The sequence below is a fragment of the Alosa pseudoharengus genome, unplaced genomic scaffold (assembly GCF_046254945.1).
Source record: "Alosa pseudoharengus isolate Yale_2024_CS ecotype anadromous, Long Island Sound unplaced genomic scaffold, YU_APseudo_1.1 YU_APseudo_1.1_scf_16, whole genome shotgun sequence".
NCBI classification, from domain to species: Eukaryota; Metazoa; Chordata; class Actinopteri; order Clupeiformes; family Clupeidae; genus Alosa; species Alosa pseudoharengus.
Genome location: NW_027468630.1, coordinates 29111498 through 29125179, shown reverse-complemented (window position 1 = coordinate 29125179; position 13682 = coordinate 29111498). Strand labels below are relative to the sequence as shown.

Genomic DNA, 13682 nt, shown 5'->3' with positions numbered 1-13682 from the left:
GTTACAAGCAGAGGAACTCTTCAAAGGTCAACTCTAAAAGTTTTCATTCATAGATTCATTTTGGTATTAAAAAAATAGAGGGATATTAGGTTATTAGGAAATTAGGTTCATAGTGTCACCTTCTGTGAATTTATTTTGTATGTAAACAAGCTTGAAGCGTTTTTTTTCAGCCTATTAGAAAGGCCATGAATTTCCTGTGTTGTGAGCCCTCCCCATTTGGAACACTTTCCACAGCAGCACTACAGTGGTCTGTCTCTCTGTAATGACTAAAGCACCTACTGCACCCTCATGAAAAGATTTACACTGTAGGACATGAGAGATTATTATACATCAGACTGATAATGAAAACAGCACACACACACACACACACACACACACACACACACACACACACACACACACACACACAGTGACAGCGACTGGGTCATAACCTGTCTCTATGTATGTCTAACTCATCTCTCTCTCTCGTTCTCTCTCTCTCACACACACACACACACACACACAGCGTTGTTCCTCCAGGTCCAGGTCTAGCCTGGGTGAGTGCCACAAGTCCAGCTGCAGGACCCTGTAAACCCTCTCAGGGCACCAATGTCCAGTGGGGCTTGGCAGGACTGACCGCCAGTCTGGTGTATCTTCAGTGGTTCAGATCAGTACAACATGAAATGGAATGCTGACGTTTAAATGACTAAAACAGGCAACATAAGGCTTTAAATACAAAGTCAAAGACAAAGACAGAACGTTTACATGGCATCAGTTAAGGGAGACAGTACAATGTGGCTTTCTCTCCATCTGCAGCGCTCTCTGTGCATCTGTCTATCTCTTCCTCTGTTTCTCCGTCTGTCTTTCTGTCTCCCTGCCTCTTTAAAGCTCCCTGTAGGGGAGCCATATCAGTCATGAAGCTGATGAAATAAAGGAAGGATTATGAGTGTGATGGAAAGAGAGAGCGAGAGGGAGAGAGAGAGATAGAGGGAGAGAAAGACAGGGAGAGAGAGAGATAGAGAGAAAGACAGAGGGATAGAGAGAGATAGAAAGACAGAGAGAGAGAGAAACAGAGGGAAAGAGAGAGATAGAGGGAGAAAGAGAGAGAGCAGTGTCTGCTGGAGTGATCCATTCTTTTATAGACATGATAATGTCCCACTGGGAAAATGAATGACAAACACACACACACACGGTCACATACACATACGCACACAGCCTCCCAAAATAAAATAAAAATGTCACTCTTCGCAATCCATCCAAGTGACTTGACTTATCTGATGTTACCAAGGAGCACTACAGAGAGATGCAGCCATAGACAAAGAGTCACAAACAAGTTTTCCAAAAGAAAGAAAGAAAAGAATAAAAGTAAGAAGTTTCCCCAGATGCGTCCCTCTGCAGTCACCTCGGCGGCTGCCCAGCAGTGGTGAGTCTCTCAGCACGACAGTCTCTGTCCAGAGCACACATGAGCTAATGGGCCAGAACAACCCCCCTCCACACACACACACACACACACACTCCACCACCCCCGGGGCGTCTCCTCTTCACTCCACGTGTCTCAATCTCCACGACTGCTATAACACACACATACACACACACGCTCCCTGCTTGAACGACCGCAGCAGCAGGGAGTCCAGACAGAACCGAAGTAGACACGGATCCTGGAGACTCCTGCTAAACCCACTGTCCTCGGCATCATCCAAGACTATGTCCTGTGCCAGGGGGGCGTCATGGGAGTACAGAATAACATCCAGTCCACACAATGAGTTCTGGAGTAACATCCAGTCCATTTGTGGAAGTAAGTAGCAACATGGAGGTCTGGAGTAACATCCAGTCCATTTGTGGAAGTAAGTAGCAACATGGAGGTATGGAGTACCGTCCAGTCCACACGTGGAGGTATGGAGTACCGTCCAGTCTTGTCCATATGAGGGGCTGGGAAATAGTCCAGTGTGGGGGGTTTTGTTGGGGTGGGGGGTTCTGGGGGAGGTTCCAGTCTTTTCCACCAGAGAGGCAGTTTGCCCTGGAGGTCCCATGCAGGGCCACTCATGACCTTTCCCTGGGTTCAGGGCCTTTCTCTTCTTTTTACAAGGGGTGTGTATGTCTTTGGGTCAGGGGGTTGAGGGAGCGTGGTCAGTCGGAGTCATCCTTACACACACAGTTGCACTCCTCGTGGTGCTCCAGAGGGACGTCGGTCAAGGTCTTCTGTAGTCCACGACTACCAGGTCTGTGTCTCATCATCAGTACCTGAATACACACACACACACACACATACACACACAAACACACAGAGTAAGGCATGTGAGGTGAGCACATGCCTTGTGTCTGACACTTTTATTCAAAGCAACTTCAGTCCCTTGCTGTGTGTGTGTATGTGTGCGTGTGTGCGTGCACATGTGTGTGTTTGTGTGTGTGCACGTGTGCGTGTGTGCCCGTCTGTGTGTGTGTGTGCGTGCGTGTGTGTGTGTGTGTGTGTGTGTGTGTTTGAGTGTGTGCGTGCGCGCGCACACACGCGTGTGTGTGTGTGTGTGTGTGTTTCTGTGTGTGCGCATGCGTGTGTGTGTGTGTGTGTGTGTCTGTGTGTGCGCATGCGTGTGTGTGTGTGTGTCTGTGTGTGTGTGTGTGTGTATGTGTGTGTGTGTGTCTGTGTGTGCGCATGCGTGTGTGTGTGTGTGTGTGTGTGTGTGTGCGCGCGCATGCGCATGCGTGTGCTACCTCGTGGTACTTCTTTGCCACTCGTGTGGGCTGGCACTGGCAGTGGTGGCACCGGTGGGCACAGCAGGCACAGTTGCCCCCGCAGCGCTGTACCAGCAGACAGCTGGGCCAGAAGATGACGTCCGTCCTCCGCAGCTCCTCACGCAGCGACACCGAGAAGTTACGCGGCGTACAGCTGTACAGGCGCACCTCCTCACGGAGCAGGTTCAGGTCCACTACACCTACACACACACACACACACACACACACACACACACACACACACACACACACACACACACACACACACACACACAGGAGAAGTTACAGGGGGCACAGCTATACAGATACACCTCCTAACCACCTACACCTTTACACACACACACACACACTGAGAAGTTTTGCTGAGTACAGCTATGTCTATATGTGATTACACACCGGATTATATCTCACACAGAAATGCAAATTTCAACAGTGTGTGTGTGTGTTTGTGTGTGTGTGTGTCTGTCTACGAGAGAGATAGAAAGAGAGTTGGAAACAACATTGTTACAAGAGTCTTGCTGTGCTCCCTGCAGTTTGTGCCACTCCCACGCTCTCCAAACTTTACACTTAAGCCCACTAAGAGTAAACAGATGACTAATATGCTGATGAGCAATTTGTTCTCCTCGTAAACAATAATGGCTCCACTAAGATTTGCATATCTTTTATGTTATATTTAACAGTAATTATGCTAATTCAGTTAAAACCAAGATTAACGACAGCAATCCTATTGAACAAATATAAACAGCAAATCAATACCAAACCACATACACAAGTTTTTAGCAATATTCAAAGAAGACAGAACCTGAAACGACATGTAAGATAAACCATTAGCCGTGTCATTGTAAATGGCTTTGTTTATTTATTAAAAGGTTTGTATTCTTCTACAGTGGATGTATACATACAAAGCTGTTCAGGTCCAGATCTGCTTAGGCAGCTGTAATGCAGTCTCTCTCTCTCTCTCTTTCTCTCTCTCAATTCAATGAAAATCTTTTCACTTTCAAAAGCTTCATTGGCATGACCACAAATTGACAATATATTCCAACAAAATGTATTGACACAGACTCAATCTCCATGTCCCCGGGGAATACAGTGCTGCAAATAGGAAGGTATCAGTGAGAGTCTAGATCTGCTATAAGGTCTGTGGGGTATCAGTGAGAGAGTATAGATCTGCTATAAGGCCTGTGGGGTATCAGTGAGAGAGTCTAGATCTGCTATAAGGGCTGTATCAGTGAGAGAGTCTAGATCTGCTATAAGGGCTGTATCAGTGATAATATAGATCTGCTATAAGGGCTATGGGGTATCAGTGAGAGAGTCTAGATCTGCTATAAGGGCTGTATCAGTGAGAGAGTCTAGATCTGCTATAAGGGCTGTGGCAGGACCATCTCCAGAGTCAAGAGGTCAAAAGGTCATCTGTGGGGGAGTACATATCTGCTGCACAGAGCTGTGGTTGTGGTGGAGTCTCCTCAGGGATCTTACCCACAGGCTCACTCCAACCCACTAACAGCTGTCTCCCTGGACGCTGATCAGCCTTGGCCAGCAGCTTAATTAATAGTAGCTCTTGCTGAGGGAGTTTACTAGACTCCTGGCCAACCCTGCTCTGCCCTGGCAAGCGTGTTCTCTAACCAGCCACTCCCCTCTCCCTACCAGCCCCCATCCTGCTCCAGCCACACTCTCCTCTCCTCTCCTCTCCCCATCCTGACCCAGCCACACTCTCCTCTCCTCTCCTCTCCCCATCCTGACCCAGCCACACTCTCCTCTCCTCTCCTCTCCCCATCCTGAACCAGCCACACTCTCCTCTCCTCTCCTCTCCTCTCCTCTCCCCATCCTGAACCAGCCACACTCTCCTCTCCTCTCCTCTCCTCTCCTCTCCCCATCCTGACCCAGCCACACTCTCCTCTCCTCTCCTCTCCCCATCCTGACCCAGCCACACTCTCCTCTCCTCTTCTCCTCTCCTCTCCTCTCCCCATCCTGCTCCAGCCACACTCTCCTCTCCACTCCCCAAAGCTCCCTCAGGCTCCATCCTGCTCCAGCTACACTCTCTGGCAGCAGCAGCAGCAGCTGTGGGCCACAGGGGGGCGTTAAGCTCTGTGGCGTTGGAGCAGCATGACCTCAGGGTTTGGCCTCGTTACGCAGCGGAGCGACCGAGGGCGGCCATGGCCAGAAGGCCTTTCAGAGACTCGTGACGGGCACTTTACGGCCGCTGTGCTGGGCCTCTCCGAGCCTCGGGGATCGGAGGACGCTTTACGGGCACTTTACGCGGTGCATGGAGTGTGTCTGTCACACCGCTCTCACTCGCTCGGAGGTACGCAATCTCTTCAACTTCAAAACGACGTCAACAGAGTCAAGAGTTTCAAACACTGTAGTCTAGTCTCTCTCTGTGTGTGTGCGTGTGTGTGTGTGTGTGTGTGTGTGTGTGTGTGTGTCCAACCTCTCAACACAAGTCTAGTCTGTGCTAAATGCACTTTGTACTGTTAACGGTTTTCCATGAATCTGTCCATCTTCAAAGTGCTGTTTGTCATTTGATGCTATTTTCTACCATCACCATCACAATTTTTCATCTTGTTGTTTATTGTTTTTATCTGTGTCAGTCTGCCTCTCCTCCTCTCCCTCTCCTCCTCCTCTCACTCTGTCAATTTGTCCCCTTCATTCTGTCCATCTCTCTATATCCATTTCTCTTAGTTTCATCATCTGTTATCATATCTCTTCTTTCTCTTTATTTCCCCTGGCCCTCTCTCAGTCTGTGTCTATGTCTGTGAGTGTGTGTGTTTGTGTGTGTGTGTGTGTGTGTGTGTGTATGAGTTTGCGTTTGTGCATATGGTTGTGTATGCATGTGTGTGTGTGTGTGTGTGTGTGTGTGTGTGTGTGTGTGTGTGTGTCCCACCTCTGGACTTGCGTGGCTGGATGAAGGACTTGCCCAGCAGGTGCCAGGTGGGCTTGTAGAGGTCCTCCATGTCCAGCTGCCAGCGCTCGGGCTCCAGGTAGCGCAGCACGTCCTCCACCGTGTGCAGCTGGGACACGGCCTCGCTCAGGACCTCCACCGGCTGCTGCGCCGCCGACGCCACTGGGACCGCCGCGGGGGACGAGGACTCCGACTGCTGCAGGACATACACACACAAACACACACACACACACACACACACACACACACACACACACACACACACACACACACACACACACACAGACACAGACACAGACACAGACACACACACACACACACACACACACACAGTATGAGCACACACAGACAGATCTAAACACACACACACACACACTGTCAGGCGGTCATCTCCGTCACAATACCTGGGTAATCCCTTTTGATTGACAGGACAGTGGTGAGGCACCTCGCAGAGGACCTTCAGCCATTCAGCCACTGACATTATCACCGTGGTAACCACAAAGGTCAGTTTTATTTTTTGGGGTGTGTGTATTTTGAGACTTGGAAGAGGAAGAGAGAGCTGAAACCCCAGGACCTGTCCCTCAAAGAGTCTTTCAGCTGGGCTTCACAACAACACACCAACAACACACCAATCAGTCTGACTTATTAGACAACAGCCTGGCTCCTAAAGTGAGTCTGAACACATGATCCACCAGACTACATTTCCTTACTTTCAGACCTGCTTTGTGGATGAAATGCTTTGTTCATCAGAGCGGCTTCATCCTCGTTTGAGACAAACACGGCTCTAAGCTTTCCTCCAGCCCTATTCTAGGCGCCAAACTCACTGGGTGGCGTCCGTCGTTCTGTCTTTCTTCCTGAGGGTCCATGGTGCGGTGCGGATCACTTTGCCCAAACCACCCAGGATGCTGTATCCTGAGCCCTCTCTCTGGTGCGCCGCTCTCATCAACAGGACTCTGCTCAAAGCACACTGTCCAGTTCATCAACACCATGGCATCTGCCCACACACACACACACAAACACAAAGGCCTATTGTAATACTAACTGTAGTTTATAAGGGAGTGAAATGTGTGTGTCCTCAGTTTGTGGGTGGGTGAGTGTGCATGCATGTATGTGTTGAATGTGGCTGGGTGAGTGTGCATGCATGTGTATGTGCGTGTGTGTGTGTGTGTGTTCTTGTGTGTGTGTGTGTGTGTGTGTGTGTTTGTGTGTGTGTGTGTGTGTGTGTGTGTGCACGTATACATCTAGCGCACTGCATGCTGCTTCACTCCACTGCCATCACAGGAGCTAAGTGGTATCTAAGACTATCCCTGGCACCTCTGTGAGAGGCACTCTGCTGTAAATAACAGCTGGATTAATGCTAAACCAGAGCCAGATCAGAGCCAGATCAGAGCTCAGGGTCATACAAGGCTATGCGACGGCATGAGATTCTTTCTGTTGTCAAGCTCTGTTCTGTTTCCAAAGCTAAAGATTGGTGGATTGGTCATATTTATATCAGATATTCTGTTACTAGGCAGGAAGGAAATGGCATCCCAGACAGTATCAGACAATAAGGCCTATCTGTGACCTCATGACCTTTCAGACAACATCACACTGTACAGTTTATCTGTGACCCCATGACCTTTCACACAGTAAGGCCTATCAGACCATGGGCAGAGGCACTCCTGAGTTGGCTGAATCATAGGTTAGTCGTTTGAGAGTAGATGCTCCTCAGTCTGTGACTGAGTCATGTCGGGTGAGACTATCTGCTTTCTCTCTCCCTATATATCCACTCAATAAAATGAATCACATAAGTGAGACTAGTCTGTCTGCTCTTTGTCTTTCGAACTCCTAATCCAGCTCTTAAACGGTTCATCTCAGTGAGACTAGTCTGTCTTCTATCAGTCCTCCTCTCTACTCGTCCACCCTGTAAAACGGCTCATGCTCTGTAAAGTCTTTTTCTCCGTTTATTCACCTCATAAATGTTTCAGATTAGCATCGCTCATCTGCATCCCTCCACCACTTTGCCTGCTGTTGTCCATGCCAGGATACCAGCTGTGTGAGAGCGCCCCCCCGCTCTCATGCCAGGAGGAATGGGAGCCATTAGCGCCTCATGTGAGATGTTCCCTTGTGTGTGTGTGTGTGTGTGTGTGTGTGTGTGTGTGCTCATGCTCTCAGAGGGGTTCAGACAGGGTTGAGGATGCAGGGACCACCAGTGACGCATAGTGTTGTCAAGACAGCAAAATTATGACTTTGATCAAATATCATACCTACATCTCAATATCAATACTAAAGCAATTCCACGCAAAACCTAAAATGTCAGTTACAGAAGTAATAGAATAGGCCTAGGCCACAGAACGTGGAACTTTTTTAAAAACAAAAAAGCTGATAACAGCTGGTTAACACACCACTCTTAGGGTGCATTCACACTGGGTCCGTTTAACTGGACCATACCCGAGTGCGATTACTCCCCCCTAGCCCTGACCCAGGTGGTCTCTGTTCACTCTGTTCACATTTTTGTTTGCGGACCTGGATCCGTTTATGCCACTAGCTTCTTTTTAGCAGTATCGCTGTTTATTTCCTGGCTTTGGAACAAATAGCATTCAAACTGCACTCGAGTTCTAACAAACCGTACCCCGACAAAAATCACCAAACCATCGGTCCAAATGAACTCGGGTCCGGACCAAATGGTCTAGTGTGAATGCACGCTTAAAGTATCTCTACTAATGACAAGGAGTGACCTCCCCAGCACTGGTACTGCATCTTAAGTGCCACCTCCCAGGCCAATTACACACACACACACACACACACACACACACATACACACACACACACACTGAGAGGGCCAAGTGCCACCTCCCAGGCTAATTACACATACACACACACACACACACACACACACACACACACACACACACACACAGACAGACATACACTGAGAGAGGGCCAAGTGCCACCTCCCAGGCCAATTTGGCTGTGGTGTGGAGAGTGAGAGGACTGTTGTGGCAGGGTATCGCTTCTCCATGAGAGGTTGGCCAGTCTATTTAAGCACGGCTTTCAAAGTGTTTTAAAGTTAGAGGCCAACTGGAACACTTCATCAAAACAAATGGCTCTTTAAAGACTGAGTTTATCCCCGTCTACAGGTTTGTCATAGAATAACAAAAAGAAACAGGGCAAGAGATTCAGTCCGAGTATGATCTTTCTAGACAAATGCTCTTAGGAAAATACCCTTAAGGTAAGAAGCAGTTTTGAGCACACCATCTTCAACTGTGCATTACTCTTAGAGAATTTAAGAAACCTTCACCTACAGTATGTTAAATTTGTCAATTACTGTAAATCTACAAACATAACAAACTACTTAATTAACTTAGCTTCAACAATATGACCAATGTTTAACAATATGACCTTTTTAGCCACGTTCCAGTGTTATTTTCCTTGTACTTTGATACATATTAAAAAAGCAAAGAAAATGTAAACGATTGGGAGCAAAAGGACTCTGTCTTCACGAACATCAAACCGCACGTCCAACACAAACTAACACACGTCGAGGGAACACCTGCACACCCTTTCAATCACGAGGAAGGCGTGCTAAGCTCGGGGGATGGTGAGTAACGCTCATAACTGGGACACATTATAAGTTACAGTGAAAACATTCCCGCTAATGAATGAGCTCAGAAGCCGCGGCTCAAAGCATCTCAGATTTGTGAGCTATCAGTCCCCCCTTCACCCGCCAACTCTGAGGCATGACACGGGTTGGCGTGGCAACCGGGGAAAATATTTGGACTCATAACCAGCGGGTTCTCTGCGCCTCTCTCCCCTCTCCGGTCGGCCAGGTCCGAGGCTCCTTTATCTGCTCGCTCAGGGCTCCGTGGTGGCGGCGTCGGCAGGGTCCATCTGGGGAGGAATAAAAACACTCGGCGTGGAAGAGAGGCTCACGTTGTTTTCCATGAGCCTTCGGTGGGCCGCGCTCGCAAAGGTGTTTCGAATTTGCCCTCGGCCTCAGTCTGCGTCAACCTTTTTTACAGGGACAAGGAGCTTAACGGGGGGACCGCAGAGAGTGTGTGTGAGTATGTAAGTGTGCGTGAATGTGTGTGTGTGTGTGTGTGTGTGTGTGTGTCTGTGTGTGTGTGTGTGTGTGTGTGAGAGTTTGTAAGTGTGTGTGTGTACCAGGGATAAGGGGCTTAAAACGGCGACTGCAGAGAGCTCTCACACGAGGCCTGCGCCAGGATGCAACAACAGAGATCAGGCCATGCAGCCAGAGCTAAAGGACAACGCACACACACACACACACACACACACACACACACACACACACACCACACAGCCAAAGCTAAAGGACAACGCACACACAGATCAGAGAACCCAAGGACATGACGTACTTGTCTCTAAGGTTCCATTCAGGAGATAGAAGGGCTCTCCAGTGTAGAACAAGACCATGTTCCGGTCCTGTTCAGACGGAACAAAGCTGGGCCTTGTCTTTTCCAGTGTCCACTTCTCTCAGGAGAGCGTCTCTCTGCCTATAGTGAACTAATGACCAATGCTGCAGCGCAAATGAGATCCATATGGACACATATGCGATATAGCAAATGATGATGCATAAAGCATGTTGTAATGCAAATTATTTTTACTCTCAGTACTGCTAACCTGTCTGCTTTTATAGGCCTACACAAGGAAATAAACAAACGCTGCACATTTCCCTCTGACTGTAAACATGATTTCATGTTTCTCAAAGACACAGCACCCTGGACGGCCGCAGACCGTGTTTGGAATAAAAACACGTTAGTCGACAGCGGCGGCCGGCGGCTCACTTCCTCGTGCGGCCCGGCCCTCGTGTGTGTGTGTGTGTGTGTTTTCTGCTCGGTGCTCAGCTCTTTTTAAGAGGCGTAATGACCAGGGTCTTCCCCAGGCCCTGGTAGCGGCGCTGTGGTCGAGCTGACAGCAGCGGCCACTCGCACGCTCTCCGCCCCTCCGCCACCCTTAATGTGGCTAATTTGTTTTGGAGGCAAGCGGGCAGCAAATGAATGTGGCATGTGTCACTGCCATCCTGCCTGTTTACTCTTGCCCTGTGTGTGTGAACGCGTGTGTGTTTTGAAATGTGGGTAGGTGTGTGTGTCCAAGGGTGTGTGGTTGCAAGTATGTGTACGTGTGTATTTGTGTGCGAGGGTATGTGGTTGCGCGCGCATGTGTGTGTGTGTGTATCTGCTGGTACGTGTGAGTGTGTGTTCCCACTTCCTCGCTGACTGGAGCTGCACCAGGCCTGGGCCCAGATCTGCTGAAACACTGACACACTTTATTTTCCTCCTGTTTTTGTTTTTCTTCTCTGCCGACCGCACACGCACACACACACACACACACACACACACACACACACACACACACACAGAGGCTGCTGCCCAGTGGAACCACACGCTGCCTGGGGCACATCTGGGGAAGGGCACTCTCATCCTACCCCAAAATCCATAACTGCCCTCTGAGTCACTGTCAGGGCAGACATTAAGGAAATGGTTTAAGCCTAATTTATAAAAAACATAACGCAGCTGCTGCCACTGTATCATTTGTCTTTCCCTAACTCTATCCTCTAGTCTAAAGTCTCATATTCCTTCACATTCTGCGTTCATTGCTCTCTCTCTCTCTCTCTCTCTCTCTCTCTCTTTATTTTATTGACCTCTCATTACCTTAAGGTCCTCATGCTCCTTTCCAACATCTATTCCTCTTGAGTTACGGTTGACAGCTCAAGCACAAATCTCCTACACACTCCCACAACCACATATACAAACACACACACGCACACACACACACACACACATACCCCCCCCCCCCCCACACACACACACCACACACACACACACCGCTGTCTCCACAGTGGGAAGTGGGAAAGAGGAGTTATTGCTTATTTAAGCAGAGCCCTGCCCCTCTCGGTTCCAGGGGCTCTAGCTAGCTAGTGTGTGTGTGTGTGTGAGCCACTTCAGAAGCTGTGTGACAGACTGCTGCTGTCCCAGCAACATCTCTCTATGCTGGGGAGCAGTGTGTGTGTGTGTGTGTGTGTGTGTGTGTGTGTGTGTGTGTGTCCTGGCCATGCGTGTCTGTGTGTGTGTGTGATGTCCGTGCTGTTCTTATCCCCCCCCCCCTGAAGAAACGGTGAATTTCAGAGCCATACATGGCTCCCTGGCTTCCTCCAAAAACACACGCCCTAAAACCACTCACAGGAACTTTTTGATTTTCTCTTTTTTATTTTGAGAACTCCCTAGAGGACGTCCCTGGCCCTCTTGTTGATGACCACCCTCTTCAGGATCCGTGGCCCCTCGTTTAGTTCTCTCAAGGGCCGCTCTTCAACGCTCGGACTTCCCTTCTTCACCAGCCTGGTTCTGCGCTGCGTTTCATCCGGTCAAAAGCACTTTGTTTCTGGTCATTTTCACCATGATGCCCTGTGTGCTCTGTGGGATTTTGGCTTTGGTCTCTGCACAGCACGTTGACACAATATTCAGTGTTAATGGAGCTACAGAAATACCAAGAGCTAAATTATCAGTATGAGAATGTTCCAAGCATAACATTTTAAAAAGCCCAGTAGTAACACGCTTTCTCTTTAAAAGGGCACAAGCTCAGATGATACCCCGAGATAAATGGCGTGTTTTTGTGCGAGTATTTCTCCTTGGGGAACGCTGCAGAGGCATACATCAACAGCTCCAGTTTCGGGACAGTTGGGGCTTTTTTTTTGGAGTCTTTGTGTTGGCTCCGCAGAGACCGGCCGTCCAAACCTGGCCTGTTTCGGGCCCGTCGGGGTCAGTGAGTGTGTGATGCTGTGACTCACGGATGACAAACGACGGGGGTGAAATATAATAAGCGCAACGCTGTGTTTGGGGGGTCACCGAGCGCAATAAAGTGTGACAAGCCTGCACAGGAGAAACAAACACGCTGCCGCCGCGGTGCCTCAGATGTGAATCATTTGGAGTGACGAATCTACATCATTTTCACAGAGCTCTCTGCATCCCTTACCCCGGCTGGCCCAGCTGATACACTTGCACAGCTACAGGCTGTCAGGGATACAAATGCACACCAGAGCCTAGCAGCAGAATAGCGCCACTGAATAAAGCATGTCAAATCATCTGCAATGACTGAAAGTATAAGCCAACAGGGAAATATATCAATATGCTGACAATATGCTATGTCTGTGATCATATTCTTCTTCATTAAATAGCCTGTGGTTGTTCGTATGGTGCAAGTATTAGTCCTGTCTTTAATATCCAGCCTCATTTGAGATCCTAAGGGCACTTCTGTCTCGGTAACAGAGAGACTAACAGACAGAACTGCTCCGTCTACAGTCGCCATGGCAGCATGCGAGAGAGAGAGAGGTAACCATAGCAACCGCTATCAGAGATCCTCCACCAGGGGCAGTCTCACATCACGTCCTGGACCACACAAGAACACGAGCGCCCGCCTCCTGGGGGGTAAGGCCATCAGTGTAACAGCCCACAACCAGTACAGACGCCGAACTGGACCCTGCTTTGGCCTCGGCCCACAACCAGGACAGACGCCGTACTGGGCCCTGCTCTGGCCTCGGCCCACAACCAGGACAGCTCACTGCACTGGACCCGCTTTGGCCTCGGCTGGGAAAGGTAAGGAGTCACTGAGAAACTGCAGTGAGACTCAACAGTAATGTGGCACTCAGAATTAATCATTTTGAAATTCTAAAACAAAGAACAACATATGATATCTCTAAGCAAACAAAGCATAACTTGACTGACGTTTTTTTTTTTAAGAACCATTTTTTCCCTTCAGAGTTTGTGTTTGACTTGTGTAAACCGTGTGTGGTTGAGCTGTGTGTGTGGTGTGATGCGGTTGAGCTGAGCTGTGTGTGGTTGCCGTGTATGAACTCTGTGAATGGGAGGCTCCTACAGGCCCTTAGGGATGCTGTATGCCTCCTGGCCAGGGACCTCAGCCAGGGGAGGAGAGGAGGAGGAGGAGGAGGAGGAGGAGGAGGAGAGGAGGAGGAGGAAGAGAGGAGGAAGAGGAAGAGAGGAGGAAGAGGTGGAGGAGAAGGGAGGAAGAGGAGGAGGAGGAGGAGGAGGAGGAGCCAACAGCCTCCCACCCCAGAGAGGCC

At 49.3% G+C, this 13682-nt stretch overlaps 1 protein-coding gene across 1 annotated transcript in view; it reads right to left on the bottom strand.

The window, feature by feature from the left end:
* Positions 1 to 422: 422 nt before the first annotated feature.
* Positions 423 to 13682, bottom strand: part of pdgfc (platelet derived growth factor c) — a 58495-nt gene continuing 45235 nt past the window's right edge. The window contains exons 4-6 of the mRNA XM_076287616.1: positions 5591 to 5804; positions 2689 to 2909; positions 423 to 2220 (exon numbers count right to left, since the gene is read on the bottom strand). Of these exons, the coding sequence (XP_076143731.1) occupies positions 2107 to 2220; positions 2689 to 2909; positions 5591 to 5804 (549 nt within the window). The 3' untranslated portion in view covers positions 423 to 2106. The remainder of the gene's footprint in view (positions 2221 to 2688; positions 2910 to 5590; positions 5805 to 13682) is intronic.